The 20,562-nt window shown below is 40.3% G+C and overlaps 2 protein-coding genes across 4 annotated transcripts in view; one reads left to right on the forward strand and one right to left on the reverse strand.

Moving 5' to 3' along the window:
- The window catches only part of LOC147867265 (uncharacterized), a 98,798-nt gene that overhangs the window by 6,526 nt on the left and 71,710 nt on the right, over positions 1-20,562 (forward strand). The gene's annotated exons all lie outside the window — the stretch shown is intronic.
- Positions 1,552-5,592, reverse strand: LOC147867267 (uncharacterized). Of its 3 annotated transcripts, none has more exons than XM_087315058.1 (3): positions 3,732-5,592; positions 2,239-3,461; positions 1,552-1,908 (listed from the first exon to the last, which is right to left on the reverse strand). In XM_087315058.1, the coding sequence occupies exons 1-3, from the start codon at positions 5,575-5,577 to the stop codon at positions 1,774-1,776; spliced, it is 3,204 nt and encodes a 1,067-aa protein (XP_087171184.1). In that variant the 5' UTR covers positions 5,578-5,592; the 3' UTR covers positions 1,552-1,773. The 3 variants fall into 3 exon arrangements, with proteins under 3 accessions (XP_087171184.1, XP_087171185.1, XP_087171183.1); XM_087315059.1 differs by having other exon boundaries at positions 2,239-2,945; positions 3,351-5,592; XM_087315057.1 differs by having other exon boundaries at positions 2,239-5,592.

The raw sequence follows: 20,562 nt of genomic DNA on the forward strand, positions 1-20,562 counted from the left end.
AAGTATGTGTGTGACTTACTACTAGAGTACCTTACAATCTCTAAGTCCAATACCCACAATATCTACAAGATAAATGCAATTGGTCAACTATCAAGCTACATTATGATGATTGTTGTCTAGGAGGGAACCAAGGACTCCTTATATGATACTCTAGTTGAAGGCCCATGCTTAGACCCCTAATCCTTGCCTACTTTGAGTGCAATTTGCAATTGACTAGATCTTGATCATAGCATGAGGACTCACTTAATAACATGTTAAATGTTGCATTGATGAAGTGACGATTATAGGACAAACAAAACAAAAATAGTTATACAACACGAAACAAAGATGTTTTTTTTTTCCAAAAAAAACTCCTTCCATTAGTTATAAAGATTTTACAGAAACAAAGATGGGTTTGTAATATGTATTATGCAATATACAAGATAGATCAATAATGTACATTGAGGAATTGAAAAAATGCCACACTTAGATTATGCATACTTTCATTGTTGTGCTGCTACATTGTATGCCCTTTAGGCAACCTTTATAAATGTCTTGGTCGGTCACCATCCCGATATTCAGCTTGAATTACATAAATGTTGGTTGGCTAACCAATGGTCGATGTCCTCTTATTGTAGTACATATATTACTACTTAAAGAATATTATTATACCTAGTTTACACATTGTGTCCTTCTAGTAGTGTACATACTTGCTAAATGACCAACGCCAAGCAAGGATCGAAAACATTAGTGTTGGCATAAGCTGATGCTTTTATAAGAAACACCAAAATTGTAAATAATTTTAGCAAAAGCTTTATATATTTCTATAAAAAACGAGTTCCCTTTGTGAACCTTACCAACTAGCAAGCTCAGAAGTTCAAATTCAAATTTTAATGAATGAGAGCATTTCTTTTCCAAAACTTCAGTTTGATTTCATTAAGTTTCATATGATTTTATGCAATTCTTGAAATATTACCAAATCAAGCTTCACTACACCATATTAGTTTCCAATGCCAAGGTCTTGAATGTATCATATATTGCGGTGAGCTTAACTCTATCTATCCACAACCAATTGTTTGTCAAGTTTATGTGCTAGTTATGGTTGGTAATCAAGGCTCATATTGTGCTCGGTTTGTCACTTTTTATGAGTAGTGCTAGTAATGGTAGTAGATTTTGGTTTTATGCGGCTTTTGTTCAATGGTTAATCGAGAACCCTCTTGAGTTTTGTGCTTCAAATTATTTACATATATTATGTAGGTTTTTGACCACTACAATTATGACTACTACTACCACTGCTACTACATTTAAGGGTGTTGCTAGGTCCACACCCATAATGTTTATCTCAAACTAAATTTATGGAGACATTTTATATTGAATGTTGGTTGCACCATTCATGTATAGCCCAAAATCATTAAAAGGAAGGTGAATACTTATGTCCAACGTTAATGTTGAGGAGAACCAAGATGAATACCAATATCAATCGTGATGTTATGGCTTTTTAGTTATGCTTATTGTGGGTGACCTATAATTTGGTTCGTTTATTTGAGACAATGACAGGAATATGATTCAATGTGTGAAATTGGTACAAATATATTATTGGCGAAACTTATGATAGTGACATCCATAAAAGATTAGTTGAAAGAAGATCCTACCGCAAGTACTTCCCATCCTCAAGCCCCATCCCCAAATTATTACATCACCGACCAAAACTCATGGATTATGCATGAGGCCGGGTAAAAAGAACAAAGTAGCTCAACATCCTATACATATCATACCATTCTTTTACCCTTATTGTCAATGACTTCTACCTATAGATGCTACGGCTACACCCACTGCGGCTATCGCTATTCCTGTTACGAGCAATGGTAGTTTCATTCGGAACCTAACTTTCTCTTTCCCAATCACATTGTTGTCGGTCTTCGAATAATCCTGGAACACCATAAGGGTCTTCTTTAGTCACGAATGTACAAAAGTTAAAACCATTAAGGAATTTGGCATAATTCTGAATGCGAACATGACAATCCTAATTTACAGATTTGAATAGTACGGGGCAAACTTTGATGAGCCTTTTGTTTTCACTATAACTAGTGCTTTAGTTAAGGCTAAATGCTGCCAACTAAGTAATGACACCCCTACTATAATTATGTCAATCCTCTCTTGCGACTAATGTAAAACCCGACATTTTAACCACTTAATAATGTAGTACTTACAATACACACCATGTGGAAACAAACCATGGCACAATATTAGACTCCTTACCTGTTCTTTGTCCGGACTATGGTCATCACTCTCACCAGGTTCTACACCTTTGTCTCCATTGGTTGCTTCATGTGAAGATTCCTCGAATCCAAGATGAATTTGCTCATTTTCCCGAGCTCGGGAATGGTCCTCTAGTCCATCGAGAGATGGCACTAGGAAAGATCTCGAAATGACATCAGACTCTACATGCTTTTCCACTTCATTCTCATCAATGATTTCATTAACATTGCTACCTTGTGCTTGTTGAGGAATCTCAGCATACCCATCGAAGTACGACGAATTGGACGATGACCCACCATATAACTTGGTTTCCTTGAATTTCCTCGCTTCTTCTTCGAAAGGTATTTGCTCGATAAGTTTCTCGACTTCATTGGGTCCGTCGGTAGATTGATCCGAACTGGCGAGATTACCTTCGTCAAGCTCTTCTAATTTGATTGTAGGTACAAGTTCCTTAACCTCTTGTTGAGCATAACTCATCATGATGAGTTCTTGGCTACCTCCATCAGCTGAAGCTCCTCCACATGCCTTGGGCAATGGTGGAGATCCGTTGCAAAGCTTTTCTACAGCACTAGTCAGAGTTTCCGGAACAATTTCTGATGCTACCACGGAATTCTGGTTACCGGTGTTTTCTATCGGCTGTTCTGGTGATAGAGTTTTTCCTTTAGGAATCTCATGAGGAGTTGAAGACACTGAATCAATGGTACTAGCTGGAGTTTCCAGAACAATTTCTGATGCTACCACAGAATTCTGGTTTCCGGCGTTTTCTATCGGCTCTTCTGGTGATAGAGTTTCTCCTCTAGAAATCTCCTCATGAGGAGTTAGAGACACTGAATCAATGGTACTAGCTGGAGTTTCCGGAACAATTTCTGATGTTAACACGGAATTCTGGTTATCGGCATTTTCTAATGGTTCCTCCAGTGATAGAGTTTCTCCTTTAGAAATCTCAAGAGGAGTTGGGGACACTGAATCAATGATACTAGCTGGAGTTTCCGGAACAACTTCTGATGCTAACACGGAAGCTTGGTTATCGCCATTTCCTAATGGTTCCTCCGGTGATAGAGGTTTTTCTGTAGGAATCTCAGGAGGAGTTGGGGAGACTAAATCTATGGTACTAGTTGAAGTTTCAGGAACAACTTCTGATGCTAATATCGGATTCTGGCTATTGGCATTTTCTATCGGTTCCTCTGTTGATAGAGGTTTTTCTATAGGAATCTCATGAGGATCTTGGGATACTAAATCAAAGGTGCTAGTTGGAGTTTCTGGATCAATTTCTGATGCTAACACCGGATTCTGGCTATCGGCATTTTCTATGGGTTCCTCTGTTGATAGAGGTTTTTCTATAGGAATCACATGAGGATCTGGGGATACTAAATCAAAGATGCTAGTTGGAGTGTCCAGAACAGCTTCTGGTTTTAACACAGAAACCTGGTTATCTGCATCTTCTATGGCATTCTCTGGTGATGGGGTTTTTTCTATAGGAATCTCATGAGGACTTGGGGACACTAAATCATCATGTGGAACATCAACTGATGATGGCCTCTCATCTTCTCCGGGAATTCCTTCATGGTTTGTATTAGTGGATCGACTTTCTTCATCATGAGACTCTTCGAGACATTGATTAATCTCTTCTTTCGAGTCCTTTTGATCAATACCAGTTACATCTTCTAAAGTCGAAACAATATCATCCCCTACAGACTTAACAGTTTGAACTGATGGCGACTCTTCGTCTTGCTCATTAGGATTGACATGAGCCTCCTTCAATCCATTTGCACTTGGGGAAATCACTGGCAATGTTGAGGCTCGGTCATCTTCTTCTGTTACGTTAGTAACAATATCTTCGATCGTACTTGATGTGGAATTGTAGTGCTGTCTAGAATCCAGAGACTCCTTGCCACTACTAGGCAAAGAGGTATCAATATCTCCTTCTGTATTAACATTAGTATCATCTTGTGTCGGTGGATCGAGTGCCGGCAAAACTTCTTCGCCATTAGACTCCACATACTCGACCTCGCGACTTGCACTAACATGCAATGAAGCTTGATCAACATCTCCTTCGATCGTGACAGTACCTTCTTGTTTAGTTGGAACCAATGTCAAACCTTCTTCTTCTTCCTCATTAGGATTCACATGCTCATCCTTGCTAATTGTACAAGATGAAATCCTCGGCAGCGTGGATTGAGTATCGCCTTCTGTAAGTTCGGATTTATCGTCTTCTTCTATAGCTGGAACTAGAGTTACTGGCTCTTCGTGCAAGCCTCTAGATTTCACATACTCCTCCTCTTTGCTGTTACTTGGGGATGAGTCTTCAACATCTCCTTCTGTACTAACAATACCTTCTTGCTGGGTTGGAACTGCTGTCAAAACTTCTTCATCAATACCATTCATGGCTCCTTCTTGCAAGGAAAACTCCGATTCAATGATGGCCTCAGATATTTCTTCAGAACCCGGACTAACCTCCAAAATGTTGACATATGTAGGCACACCCTCAACCACCTCTCGAACATCATCCGATGTTGGAATAACTTCAGGATTAAGAGGCTTTTCTTCTTCGTTTGATGTGTCCTCCAAGTCCTTGCTTTCTGTAATCAGAATCGGAGATACTTCCACAGTATCCGAACTAGATTCAGGGATATCTACACCACTGAGCTCGGTTTTGTGATTAAGTGTATCATCATCGAGCTCATTCGAGTTGTGATGAATTATATCAACATCATCGAGCTGAGCTAAGTTGTGCTTATTACTGATTCCATCGAGTTCTGATTTGTGGTTAGTATCAACAAAATCAAGTTTGCATTTGTGAGTAATTATATCGGCATCATTGAGCTCGGATAAATTGTTATCGTTAGCATTGATACCATTGGGCTCCGAATTGTGGTTAGGATTGTCACCTTCAAGCTCTGATTTGTGATTAACTATATTGGCATCATTGAGCTCGGGTAAATTGTGATGAATAATATCAACACCATTGGGATCGGATTTGTGATTAATTATTTCGATGCCATTGAGGCCAGATAATTTGTGATTAATAACATCAACACCTTCGATCTCGGATAAATTGCAATTAGTATTCACACCGTCGATCTCAGATCTGTGATTAATATCGACATTGGGTGCATCTTCTACAGGGATAGGGGGCGAGGGTTGATCTTCTTCAGTGATAGCTGGTGGAATCTCTAGGGAGGATCTTAGGGTAGAATCTTCTGGAGATTCCACGGAAGCTAGCAGCTCAGCTGCCGTAGTTGAGGCAGAGGGTTCGTCATCGATTGTGGTGTCTTCATTTTTGGCGTCATGGACCATCATCTCTGCGTGCAGTGAGCTCTGCTCTGTTGCTTCGGACATGGTAGGAATTACAGGCAGGAAGTGACAGATCGCTATCTCTCAGAGGCAGGCAGGGTATTTGTTTCTGAATTAAGCTCACTAAGTAGCCTATTAAGGTTCACTTACTTCTTTCCTCTCTTAATTAAGTTAACTTGAGTGGCTCCTCCATCTTTCATGTTTTCTCTACATAAAACTAACTCAATGAGTTCTCTCGGACGAAACAAAAGACAAATGTCCGGCTTACGAAAAAAATCACAAATTTTACCGGGTGCCGAGAAAGCAGGATTTCCCGGTGTATATATTATATATTTATTATTAACTATGCACAACACTACATTTCTGCGATCTGGTATCGGCAATTTAACGTCCCTAATCGGGCTTGGATCGACCCCCCCCCCCCCCCCCCCCCCCCTCCCCCCCTCTTCCAGAGAATGCTGAAGAAGAGCTCCCGAGACATGAGCTCGGAATTTGGTATCCCCTAGTTTCTTTTACCTTTCGTAATGGACATAAGGAATGCCACACACCAACAGATGCTACAGTTGCTCGAATGGAGGAATCTCCGCTTGTCTCTTGTTGTATGGCACACCTTTTTCAACGCGACTATTTTGTTTTGATGTGGACATGCATATTGTTCTCGGTTAGATCATATGTGCGCGTCAATTATGCTTTCTTTTAAGATGTGAACTAAGGTGTTAAAACCGAGATGAGGTGTCAGTAGGGGCGGTGCCTATTATACTATATTCAAAAGGGGGGTGGGCATACTTTCATGATATATGTAGCTATTCAATTTATTCACAAATAATGCTTGTACTTTGCGACATACTAGATGTTGTCATATACATACATATATGGATTGGTGATTGTCCAATATGACATCAATGCTTGCTCTCTTTACATTTGATTGTTTTGCAAACAATTTGTTCATTGGGAAGATGACGCTTAATACAATTAAGAGAACTCAAAGGAATGTAGGCATGTATACAACATCATTCTACATGATATCTAGTATTAAACAACTAGCGTTTGTCTATACCATGTTAAAAGAATAAAATGTTGAGAAAATGTATTGTGTATGCTTATATAATTATCTACTGCAAGTAAACAATCAAATTACTAGAAATATTCGCGAATAAATGAACATAGGTATCATTATCATGTTATTCGTTAAAGACAATTGCATGAAGTTATTTTATTCTTGTCACATTAGTGTTTTGTTTTGTTTTGTTTTATGTATGCATATAGTATCTATGTGTGTGTATGTATGCATTTGATTGTGCCGATACTCCATGTACATATGCGACAAAGTGCATTTTATCAAAAAATTCAAGACCCATATATGGATGGAGAGCATACGACGAGAGAAGGGTACATTTTTCCAATAACTCTCCATTGTTAATGAATTGTTCCATTAAAGTCCATTAGAGTAATTGCTATTGTATAGTTTGGGATGGGAATCAACAGTTGAAAAGAAAGATTCTATGTAAATGTTTTTTATCGAGGCAACCTTTCCCATGTTGGGCAAGATTTATAGAAAGTGGCTCACACATGTATTGCCATGCCACCAAATCAAAACAAATTTGTTTGCTTTACGATTGTCAATAAAGAATTGAAATCACTAAAGCCACAATTTATGCGTCTCTATCTTAATCATCAATGTCATCTATAGTAACCCTATGACCTTTTAATCAAGACATATTGTGTTGTTTAGAAAAAGATGGAGAACATGCACATTTTTATTCTTATGATGCAAATATCATAATGTAACATTCGGAAAGAAATCTAACATCTGGAAAGATCAAAATTCCAACCACTAACTTATCTACTAATATTTCAAACAACTAGTTAGTTGCAATATATGCTTCTCTATTACCTTATGAAGTATATAAAGTTAATAGAGAGTGTTGTAAATAGGACACACTAATTAAATAGAGAGTATATCTTTGAAGGAAAGATGTAGGAAGTTGTATGGGACTCCCAAGGAAAATAAGCATGCTAAATGGATGGAAACAAAGTGGAAGAGAAGTGAGAGGAAAGTTGGCCATTCTCCTAAAAATAATGACTAGTAATTTGTAAATGGGCGAAAAAGAGTTTGGTTGAGGTGGGAATGTGTTAGCAAAAATGCTCTAAGAAGTGATATTACACCACCAAATTGCCACTGTGTTGTCATATGCTTCATTGAATGAAATTTCACTTATAGGAAATTCAAGGGGATATTCCACGTCTCAAAGCAAAGGAGGTTCATAGATTGACAAGTTTCATGGATCTAGCTTTGTCTTGTGGAAAAAATAGATCCACGATGTTATGATCTAAAGGCCGTGGTGGAGACCAGATGACAAAAGGAGACATGCCAACATGCAAGATGAAGATTGGTTGGAATTAGACAATCAATCTACACCTATTAGACAACATCTATTTCCTAGTCCTAGATTTTGGTAGATATTTGGAAAAGCTTAGTAAGAAGTTGCTATGTTATGTACGCATAACATGGTGAAGTAACCCAATAATATTAACAAAACATTGGTGAAGTAGAAACAAACTAATGCGATTGGGTAGAGGGACTAATAAGTGCATGCATTATAATGACCTTGAAAATTAATGGATGGACAATCTTTTAAAAAAGCACCCTTATTCAAGGGGTTTATGTATGAATGTGAGGCTTGACTATACATTAGATCAAATGGTTGAAGCCTATAAACACGAATTATACGGGTAGGCTTTCGTTCGGATGATCATGTTACCTCTTCCAAGGTACTAGTAATCCTAATATTTGTTGGTATGAGACATCGCCAATAGATTGGCTATACATGTCAATCATAACTTGGGGGCGGTCGGGAGGATTGTTCCTTTATCCAATTTATTCATCTTTTTTACTTTAATTTGATCTATTGATTGGTAAGAAGTTCTTAATAGACACACATGAAAATACCATACCAAACAAAATCTATTTGAAGAAGAGACTCTATCTTTGGGCATGATGGAAAGGATCGAATATGTGTTACCTATATGGGTATGAAGTTACCGAAAACCGGAATGAAGTGAGAAAGGACCGAAAGTAGTCCAAAAGGAGCCGAATAGTCGAAAGCCGAAAAGGTGTAAAATCGGCAATATTAGGTGTGAAGCTGAATTATATGTAGCCAAAATTATTATTGCCGAAAAGAATGTATTAAGTAAAAATGTAAGTAGTCGATATGTAACTGTAAATTGGAAACGGTGTGCCGGTTCGTATGTAACTTCTCCATGCTTTTCGTATATAAAAGGGCATGTGTATTGTACAGAAGAGGAAGGGCTTAATAGAGAGATATTTTTCGGCTATACATTTTTTGTTTTTCTTGTCAGTGTTATATTTCTTATTTTCCTAAGTTAAGTGTTGTGTGCATAAGTTGATTCGGGTGTAGCCAATTCGACTATCTACTTATTGTTAGTGTGAATTCCATATCTTTGACCACTACCTTTGGTGAAAGGTATTCAAGGATTGAATATCTGATCCGATGTCGTGGGGAATTCCAACTACTGCGAGAAAGGGAGCCGGAGAGCGCGGGAACGGGGGTGTGCATGAATACCCACAAAGTTGTCTTTATGTAGAAAAGTGCGCAAGTAGCATAGGACTAACAAGTACTAGGTAGTAGGATTTGATGGGTACTTTAGTGTCCCATGAAAAGAGAAGAATAAAGCATGTGTGGGAAAGGAAATCGAGGCAAAATCATTGACAGAATTTGGTGTCTTAAACATGATGTAACGACCTCGCTATAGAAGGGGAGGCTTTGAACTGTTCTGGGATCCACGTTTTTGGAGAACGAAGTGTTGTCCGACCAGGCTCTGCAAACTTCCATTATCTCTCATTCTCTGTTTCTATTTTTTGGTTGTGTTGCGAGGCCTCTGTTTCGCGCTGGTAGCTTGTGTGCTCCTGATAGGAGGCTTGCTAACATGTGTGTGTGTGTGTGTGTCGTAAGCTCTAAGCTCTGTTGCTAGTCACATCCGGTTGTAATCTTTTCTGGTTCGCTGTTAATCATTAGTATCTTGTTGAGTCCCTCCATGTGTTGTGCATCCCCGTGTCCTTACCTCTGTTCTGTTCCCGTTTACGTGTATGTATCAGAGGACGTCCACCTGTGAGCTCATCGTTGTTATTCGGCAACTGGTCCGGAACAATATTTGATTCTGAGCTTGTGTGCTCACCATCCACCATCCCGTCATCAATCCAAAGCGGGTATGAGTCCGGAATCCGTTACGGACAACCTTCCTCTCACACCAACTCCTTGGTCCGGGTCCCCGGTGGTCCCACCTCGTTTCGACACATAATTGTGGAAAACCATGACATATTTGGTGAACCCGATGTGAACAGGGGCGACAGGGGAGTCCAAGATTAGAGGAAATGAACTCACTGAAGCAATATGACAGTGTCCGTTGATCGTCTAGTGAACGCTCGAGAGGGCATGGGTACCTTTGACAAGGTTGTAGAGGCAATAATCGACATGATAGGCCGATTCAATGGAAAGGACGTGACAAGCTACTTGGAGGCTTACTGGGCTGAAATGATAATGAGGTACATCCCTGAAGATAGGCGGTTATCCGGATTCCCGCGAATAGTGACACCGAGCATCCATGCGGAGGTGCTCAAGGTTTAGGATGATTGCCAGAACTGGGCGGAATTTGAGGGGTGGCTCCTCGAAAGGTACGGTTTCAACGACTTGCTTCGATTGTCAAAGAGGGAGTTCATGGAGTGGGTTGAGAGCCCTGGAAAGGGGGGAATACATTGGTGCTCCTCCAAGAGTTCAAAACGTGATTTGCCCGACTTTCGGCATTAGACTGGACTGTGCTCGATACGGGGAAGGTCCTGTTGTTTATTAAGTCTGTCGACGCGCTGGACCGAGAGAAGGTGGGTCTCCTATTGGAGATGGATGAAGGGCTCATGGCCGACTGGGCCGTGGTTAAGAGGGTCTGCAACCGTTTCAATAAGCAGCAGGATTGGAACAACGAGGGGTCATCTATGACCGATGCGACTACAGGAAAGAAGTTCGAGGATCCGATTCCGACCTGGTCAGAAGAGACAAGACGGTGGCTCAAGTCAGGCATGACCCCGACCAATGTGGCCGGAGGACCTACTGGGGGGGAGGCTCTAGAGGAGCCGATGAGGATGATGCGTGATCTCCAGATTGCTCAGGCCCGGCAGTCAAGAGTGCGATCGGAGCCCACCGAACGATAGGAGATACATGAGGTGCGATAACGTCAGCCACATTCGGAGAGATTGTGTCGACTTCACTGACGCACTGAGGAACAATGTGGTATATCTTTGGAATGGTAGGGTACATGCATGGTACACGTGAAGGCCCATGGAACTAAGCATCGGTCATGGCGGGATGAAGAGGTTTATGGAGGAGGCTGCGGTGTGGCACGACACGTTGAAACCATTCATTACTCGGCATCCGCCGGTATTCAGCTCGGGGGGGAGAATAACTAGAGAATGAAGGACACCGGATTCTGGTAGGTGGTGCTTGAAACCATCTCCAGGAAGAGGCTACGGAAGGAAGAGGCGGAGCGCGCGGAGAGGTGGGTCCAAGAGGGCACCGGATGGAATGATCTAGTTGAAGAGAAAACCGGGTTCGTAGAGGCCACATGCTAAAACTATGAGGTTCTGGTCGAAGACAAACGAGCTTTGAACCGGTATGACACCCGAAGTGGCCCGAAGAAGAATGACGAGGGCCCAACCGACTCACAGGAGAAGACGAACTTGCCAAGCTTCTGGTTTAGCTCGAAGATAGAAAGGGCGACGAACCTACGAAAGGTCTTGGAGGAGCAGATCCTCGATAGTTGCGTGTAACTCATGTTGCGGGAAGTGCTTGGGATAGCAAAGAAGGAGTTCCACAACGACATCATCGATCTGGTAAAAAGGAAGAGGCTGTCAATGGAGTCGGAGGCCGAAAGGCCGGTCGAGGTGAGGCCGACGTTGATCAATGGAATGGCGGTAGAAGACGAATATACCAAAAGCCACTTCTTGAAGCCACACCAAGCGATGGCAATGACGGAAACCTGGTCTGGATCGGGAACGTGAAAGAGCCGGTCATAGCACTAATCGACCCGCGCAACGGAGGAGTTACACGGGGCGTGCCCGAATGTCTCAGTGAAGATCGGGGATGTCGAGATCGACCAACACTTCTTCGTGCAGGAGACATCCTCCCATCCGGTGATTCTTAGTGAACCCTATATTATGGCAGCCTGAATGGAGACCAAGGTATTGGACAATGGTTCAGCCTACGCGCAGGTGAAAAGCCAGGACGGTCGGCACTCCGTACAATTCTTGACGGTCTGGCCGAACCATGAGCGGAATCGGGATTCCCTTGATGGTGGAGTCTGAGAGGATTTTTAGAGAGGACTATCAAGGCGTGGGGCTACGATAGTCCGCACATCCGGATGAAACCCCACACCTGTACCATAGGTAGGAAATTTTGGCCCTCTGTTGATGGAGGTTGTACCATAACCGGCATCGGTGGCCGGGAAAGGAAGCAGGTCGAAGGGCACTTGAAGGCATGTGGAGCCTTGGGCCCAGACGAAGAGATCGGTGGAACCGTGGAGGCGGTCTCATTCGATGACACCCTCAGGGAGATCGAGAGGGTCTGAACGAAGACCGGATGATTATGGTCAATTGGATTGAGATGTACGAAGTCATCATGGACTTCAGGCAGATGGTCGGGTCGGATCAGACGACCTAAGTTGACATGAAGTACAAGACTGTGGACAGGAAGGTGAGGCCAATTGCGGCTCCCTTGCAGGACGATAACTGGGAGCGGATGAAAGGGGTTGTGATTGACCTGAGTTCAGTGTTTTGTTTGGCATAGGGCACCGATTCACCGAGGAGACATTGCGGAAGCTCAAGATCGGTGGGGGTGGCTTCCTACTCCCTGCGGAGGAGGACCAGTTTCAGAGGATGCTCGAAAGGCACGAGAAAGCCTTTGCATTCTCGCTAGGGGAGATCGGATGTGTCGACCCGACAATCGTAGAACCGATGGTGATCTTCACAGTACCACATGTACCGTGGAATCTCAAACTGATTCAGGTACCGAGAGCTCACATCCCGAAGCTGATGGAGCTACTCAAGGAGAAGGTCAATATGGGTATCCTCGAACCATCGAGCACCCCGTACTCGAATTGATGGTTTATGGTGCCGACGAAGAATGGCACACTGCGCTTTATTCAGGACCTACATTTGGTCAACAATGTGACCATTCGAAATGCAAGAGTCGGTCCAACGATCGATGTGTTTGCGGAGGCCTTTGGCGGAAGGTTTATCTACTTGGTGAGGGGTAAAAGCATGCGAGTGGAAACACTATTATAGCTAATTAGCTACTAAAATGGCCATAGCTAATTAGCTATTTGTTTAGCTAGTCTTTCTTGTGGGAAAATCAAATATTTGAAAAACTAATTTATGAAAAAACTCAAATATTTGAACTTCTGTTTCAGACGTAGTGGAACTTGGGGAATATCACCATCATCTAAGGTCGACTTCAATGTCATCAATTTCCTGTTTAGCCTAAGTCTGATTTTGAACGCAGATGGAGTACTCAGAGCACGAATGCAGACGTAGCTCCCGCAACAGCAAAAAATCGACATTGCAGATTGAGAGCTACAACACAGAACCCGCTCGATCATCGTCCAGGTATGTTTCAGTTACAGAAACCCCAAACATTTGTTTTTTCTTTTTGACTACTGTCTGAACTTTGGTGCCGATTCATATTTCCCCAAAATCGAATAGGGCGAAGTCCTTGGAGTCCCATACAAGGATGTCTCGCAAATCGGGGAGTAGCAACAGGTGTGTTTATATTACTTTTTTTGTGTTTAATCCTGTCTTTAGTGATTAGGGTTTGTGATTGAAATTTCTGATTAGGGTTTGTGATTGAAATTTCTGATTAGGGTTTTTGATTATAAATTTCTGATTAGAATTTCTGAATAGGGTTTCTGGTTACAAATTTTGATTACAAATTAGAATTTCTGAATAGGGTTTTTGTTTATAAATTTTTGCTTAGGATTTCTGATTAGGGTTTGTGATTGAAATTTTTTATTAGGGTTTCTGATTGAAATTTCTGATTAGGGTTTTTGATTATAAATTTCTGATTAGAATTTCTGAATAAGGTTTCTGGTTACAAACTTCTGATTACAGATTTTGATTAGGGTTTCTGATTTCAAACTTCTGATTACAGATTTTGATTAGGTTAAGTTAAAGATTTTGCACCATTTTTGTTGTTGTTGATTGGGGTTTTTGATTCTCACATATTCTGATTTTGCACTATTTCTGATTTCTGAAATGATATTTCAGATGGCTCGTTCCTCCGTATACGAGAGTGCTAAACTTCGCAAAATTTTGCGAGACAAAGGAGGACTTCCACAACACCTATGGTCTGTCACTCGAGGGTGTTGACCCTGCTGTCCTAAGTGATAAATTGATCAGTGATATAGACTGGATGACAGTATATACAGTGCCTAGAGTCAAAGGCAAGGTCAAGCTCAAGCATGTACGAGCCGACTTGTACGATGACTGCATGAGACTGCACCAGAAAGTTCATCAGGAGATCCCAGTCAACAATGAGTTGTCAGTTTCATTTGCTAGAGCATTTGCATATGAGTACTGCAAAACAGCGAAGGAATCTAGAGACCCTGAAATGTATAGGGTAGCTTGGGCAGTCTATGGTGAGGCATTGGTAAAAAGATGCCGAAAGATGGGGACCTTGGCACAAAAAATAGACAGATTTTGGAGCATGGCAGCTGTTGATGCAACTGCCGACTCCCAGCAAGACCGGGGGCATACACCACACCGACACCCAAGGAAAGCCAATGTCGATGATACAGGTGAGACATTGGTTAGCTATATGCTAAAAAATGTCCATGAAGCCTGTGAGACATTGGCATTTTTTAAGACTGATTTAGAGAAAGCCACAATGGCTTCTGCAATGGAGAGCAAAGTTACTTCTGCTGTTACAACAATTAGAAATAAGATTCAGGTAACTATTGTTTTGCCGGTATGTGATTGTGTTATAAATAACGGGTAAAAAGTGCTAATCAAGCATTATCTGGAATAGGTTGCGCAACAGGAGCTTGAATTAGAGGGGCCACTGGATCCCCAGCGTAAAATAGAACTGCAAATAGAGATCCAGGTTCTTTCAATGAACCTGGACCTTCTAGGTGTAAATACTGTTGCAGATTACAATTTGGATAAGCTTCAAGTAAGTTAACGATTCCTGAGCAAAGTTGGTGTATCTTTCAACAACAAGAATAATTAATCGGTAAATTTCTCTGTTGCGTTGAAGGAACAATACATTCATCAAGAACAGGTAGTTAGCTGCCTTAAGAAGAAGCTACATTTTGTGGAGGGAATGGTAAGGACCAGACAGGATTTGGACCTGAACATTCTTGCTCCCTTACCAAATGAAGTAGAACCAGAAAATGATTTATTGACAGTTCAAGCACGTTGCATCGCTTGCGGGTTAGGTGTGGAGGACAAAACTGCGTCTTTGTTGGTTCACCTACAACCATGCAACCACACATACCATCTGCTTTGTTTTCAACATGCCTGTCGAATTGCTGCATTCTGTTTGGGAGATTGCAGTACAACTCTACCAAATGAGTGGAGAAAACAAACAGGTATACCATACTGTAGCTAATAAGCTTAGTCTTTTCTAATTAGCTATCCTACTAGCTAATTAGCTACTGGCAGCTAATGAGCTACTAGCTAATTAGCTATCCTAGTAGCTAATTAGCTATGGTACTAGCTAATTAGCTAGTACCATAGTTGTGTAAAAAAGCTAAATAGCTATCCTACTAGCTAATTAGCCACTGGCAACTAATTAGCTATCCTAGTAACTAATTAGCTACTGCCATAGTTGTGTAAAGTAGCTAATAAGCTATCCTAGTAGCTAGTTAGCTATGGTACTAGCTAATTAGCTAGTACCATAGTTGTGTAAAAAAGCTAATTAGCTATCCTACTAGCTAATTAGCTACTGGCAACTAATTAGCTATCGTACTAGCTAATTAGCTATCATAGTAGCTAATTAGCTACTGACATAGTTGTGTAAAGTAGCTAATAAGCTATCCTAGTAGCTAGTTAGCTATGGTACTAGCTAATTAGCTAGTACCATAGTTGTGTAAAAAAGCTAATTAGCTATCCTACTAGCTAATTAGCTACTGGCAACTAATTAGCTATCCTACTAGCTAATTAGCTATCCTACTAGCTAATTAGCTATCATAGTAGCTAATTAGCTACTGACATAGTTGTGTAAAGTAGCTAATAAGCTATCCTAGTAGCTAATTAGCTACTGGCAGCTAATTAGCTATCCTAGTAGCTAATTAGCTACTGGCAGCTAATTAGCTGTCCTAGTAGCTAATAAGCTATCCTAGCTACTACATAGTTGAGAAAGTAGCTAATTAGCTTTCATTGTAGCTAATTAGCTATCCTAGCTACCACCATAGTTAGTAAAGTAGCTAATTAGCTATCCTAGCTACTACCATAGTTAGTAAAGTAGCTAATTAGCTATCCTAGCTACTACTATAGTTGAGTAAAGTAGCTAATTAGCTACCATAGTAGCTAATTAGCTATCCTAGCTACTACTATAGTTGTGTAAAGTAGCTAATAAGCTATCCTACTAGCTAATTAGCTATCCTAGCTACTACCATAGTTAGTAAAGTAGCTAATTAGCTATCCTAGCTACTACTATAGTTGAGTAAAGTAGCTAATTAGCTACCATAGTAGCTAATTAGCTATCCTAGCTACTACTATAGTTGTGTAAAGTAGCTAATAAGCTATCCTACTAGCTAATTAGCTATCCTAGTAGGTAATTAGCTATGGTACTAGCTAATTAGCTAGTACTATAGTTGTGTAAAAAAGCTAATTAGGTATCCTACTAGCTAATTAGCCACTGGCAACTAATTAGCTATCCTAGTAACTAATTAGCTACTGCCATAGTTGTGTAAAGTAGCTAATAAGCTATCCTAGTAGCTAATTAGCTACTAGCAGCTAATTAGCTATCCTAGTAGCTAATTAGCTATCCTACTAGCTAATTAGCTACTACCATAGTTGAGTAAAGTACCTAATTAGCTATCCTACTAGCTAATTAGCTACTACCATAGTTGAGTAAAGTACCTAATTAGCTATCCTACTGGCAACTAATTAGCTATCCTAGTAGCTAATTAGCTGCTGGCAACTAATTAGCTATCCTACTAGCGAATTAGCTATCCTAGCGAATTAGCTATCCTAGTAGCTACTGCCATAATTGTGTAAAGTAGCTAATAAGCTATCCTACTAGCTAATTAGCTACTGGCAGCTAATTAGCTATCCTAGTAGCTAATTAGCTACTGGCAGCTAATTAGCTGTCCTAGTAGCTAATAAGCTATCCTAACTACTACCATAGTTGAGTAAAGTACCTAATTAGCTATCCTAACTACTACCATAGTTGAGTAAAGTACCTAATTAGCTATCATACTAGCTAATTAGCTATCGTACTAGCTAATTAGCTATCCTAGCTTCTACCATAGTTTAGTAAAGTAGCTAATTAGCTATCCTAAATAACTGTCATGTTATTGTAGAATCTTGTGGATTAAGGACGGCACATGATGTGTCTGGTGCTGATGATGCTTTAAGCGTCTCACAAAGTGTGGCTTAAGAGACTCGAATGTTCGTAGTTGAACTTTGATAGTTGGATGCATTCGTTTGAACCTAATAAATAAATCGACCTGCGTAATAAAGGGGAATTAGTTATTCTCGTAACTAGCTAACTATCCTAGTAGCTAATTAGCTATTCTAGTAGCTAGTTAGCTATTCTAGTCATAGTTCCTAATATTCGCGTACGTCCAATTTACTGGACGTACGCGAACGTTTGCAAACGTACGCGTATGATACGCGATATTCGTTTGGCTTTTTTTTTTTTTATACTTTTTTTTGGTTTTTTTAATTTTTGATATTCATAATATTTTGTGAATAGAAGTGACATCTGACACACATACACACACTCTCTCTCTCTTTCTCTCACACGAGAACTGACAGATTTTCTCTCTCTACAAAATCTAGATATCTAATATACATATTAGATACTCCCTCACACAGACAAAACCCATAGCTCCTCTCTCTCTCTCTCTCTCTAGAGTCTAGATATACACTCAATCACTGTCTCCTCACACATGCAAAACAAGGCTTCTCTCTCTAGACCACACACGCTCTCTCTCTCTCTCTCTCCCCCTCACACACACACACTATGTACACCATATACACCATATGTATATATAATATATCTATGTACCGCGTATGGATTTCAATCATACTTGGAGCCTTTTCACGTATGAGTATGATACGAATATTGGCGTTTGAGTATGACACGAATGAGACGTATGGCTAGAACTATGATTCTAGTAGCTAGTTAGCTATTCTAGTAGTAGATTAGCTATCATGGTAGCTAATTAGTTGTCCTAGTAGCTAATTAGCTATCATGGTAGTTAATTAGCTGTCGTAGTAGCTAATTAGCTATCATGGTAGCTAATTAGCTATTCTAGTAGCTAATTAGCTATCATGGTAGCTAATTAGCTGTCGTAGTAGCTAATTAGCTATCATGGTAGCTAATTAGCTGTCCTAGTAGCTAATTGGTTGTCCTAGTAGCTAATTAGCTATCATGGTAGCTAATTAGCTGTCGTAGTAGCTAATTAGCTATCATGGTAGCTAATTAGCTATTCTAGTAGCTAATTAGCTATTCTAGTAGCTAATTAGCTATCATGGTAGCTAATTAGCTGTCGTAGTAGCTAATTAGCTATCATGGTAGCTAATTAGCTGTCGTAGTAGCTAATTAGCTATCATGGTAGCTAATTAGCTATTCTAGTAGCTAATTAGCTATCATGGTAGCTAATTAGCTGTCGTAGTAGCTAATTAGCTATCATGGTAGCTAATTAGCTGTCCTAGTAGCTAATTAGTTGTCCTAGTAGCTAATTAGCTATCATGGTGGCTAATTAGCTTGTCTACTAGCTAATTAGCTATCATGGTGGCTAATTAGCTTTCCTAGTAACTAATTAGCTATCATGGTAGCTAATTAGCTGGTCTAGTAGCTAATTAGCTATCGTGGTAGCTAATTAGCTATAATGGTGGCTGATTAGCTTTCCTAGTAACTAATTAGCTATCATGGTAGCTAATTAGCTATCACGGTGGCTAATTAGCTGTCCTAGTAACTAATTAGCTATCATGGTAGCTAATTAGCTGGTAACTAATTAGCTATCATGGTAACTAATTAGCTATCATGGTAACTAATTAGCTATCATGGTAGCTAATTAGCTGGTAACTAATTAGCTATCATGGTAGCTAATTAGCTATCATAGTAGCTAATTAGCTATCATGGTAGCTAATTAGCTTTCCTAGTAGCTAATTAGCTGGTAATAACGAAATAGCTAACTAGCTACCATGATAGCTAACTAGCTAGCAGTACAGCTAATTATCTGGTAGTACCTAAATTAGCTATTGAGAATAGCTAATTAGCTATCATGGTAGTAACTATTGAGAGTAGCTAGTTACCTATGTAGTAGCGATCCTAGTAGCTAACTGAGGTAAATGTAACTGATAAGCTAATTAGCTTTTCTGCTAACTGAGCTAATTAACTTTCCGAGTAGAGTCAAAACAAATGTTGAGATAAATGTAAATACCTGAGGTACATCAAGAAGATGAATGGGATGCTCCTCGTATTGATTTCTTCCAACACGTTTCCTGCATAAATCCTTTTTATTGGGTGAAACCCTACTCTCATTAGTCCAAAACATTGTGATTACATCCTTGATTTCAAATGTTATGGGTGTCATTGGCTTACATCTTGTAGTTAGCTTTAGTAGACTAGTTCCTTCACCCGAGGAAATTATACGGTTCATTGTATTGTACACTGTTTTTCTACTAACACCAATTACCTTAGATAGCTCACTGATGTTTATATCGTCAACATCACTATTAAGTAACATCATTAGACTAGACCTTTTTAAGACAAGATCATCTTCTGACCTGCTCATGGATATGAAACTATTACGAAGATTATTTACTAAAATAGATGATATGTTTGCATTAAGACCATCACAATCAACTAAGTCCTTTATCGATGGATCATTACATATTCCATAAAGTACTACCTTCTTTTCTTCATTGCTGATGTGCTTGGTTTGAACATTGAAATAGTCTACAACCTTTCTCTCTATGATGGTAGTCGCATTACTTACATTCTCAGCTAAACTATCCTTACCTTTACTGAGTGTGGCTTTCGTATCCTTCAACAATTGACGATGTTTCCTTTTTTTTTCTGCCCAATAGTTTCGTATGGCTTGTTGTGTCCTGATAACATCATCCCTATCCTTATGATCATTGAGGGGTAATTCTAAACACCCTTCTTCCCCTTCCATTTGGCTAGACATGTTAAAACCCTAAATTTCCAGAAAAAAAAACAAGTATTAAAGATGGCTATGGGCAACAACAATACACAAAAATATTCCACACAATACACAAGATTAGACACAACAATACACAAGATAATCAATAGACAGAAAAGTTATTGCAATCCAAGACCGAACAGTAGAGGATTTCACTCTGTTGGATCCAACAGTTGAGGAGGCGATCCAAGACCGACCAATGGCAACAACTGAGTGTAGAATGTTGCGGTTGGATGAGTGAACTCCGTCAAATCGAAATGTGGAAGCAATCCGGGACTGGACAGTAGTGGCAACTGAGTATAGAATGATGGCAATGGAGGAGAGAACCCCGTCAGATTGAACAGTTACCGATGATGCTTGAAACGCACATAGAAGGCACTTGAGAATAGAGTGGCATAGAGAAGAGAACCCCGTCAGATTGAACAGTTACCAATGATGCTTGAAACGCACAGTAGCGGCCCCTGAGTGAGAGTGGAAAAGAGAAGAGAACCCCGTCAGATTGAACAGTTACCAATGATGCTTGAAACGCACAGTAGCGGCCCCTGAGTGAGAGTGGAAAAGAGAAGAGAACCCCGTCAGATTGAA

Source organism: Azolla caroliniana, unplaced genomic scaffold (assembly GCF_043228905.1).
Source record: "Azolla caroliniana isolate FFs.n. ecotype wild unplaced genomic scaffold, voAzoCaro1.0.p SCAF_2, whole genome shotgun sequence".
NCBI classification, from domain to species: Eukaryota; Viridiplantae; Streptophyta; class Polypodiopsida; order Salviniales; family Salviniaceae; genus Azolla; species Azolla caroliniana.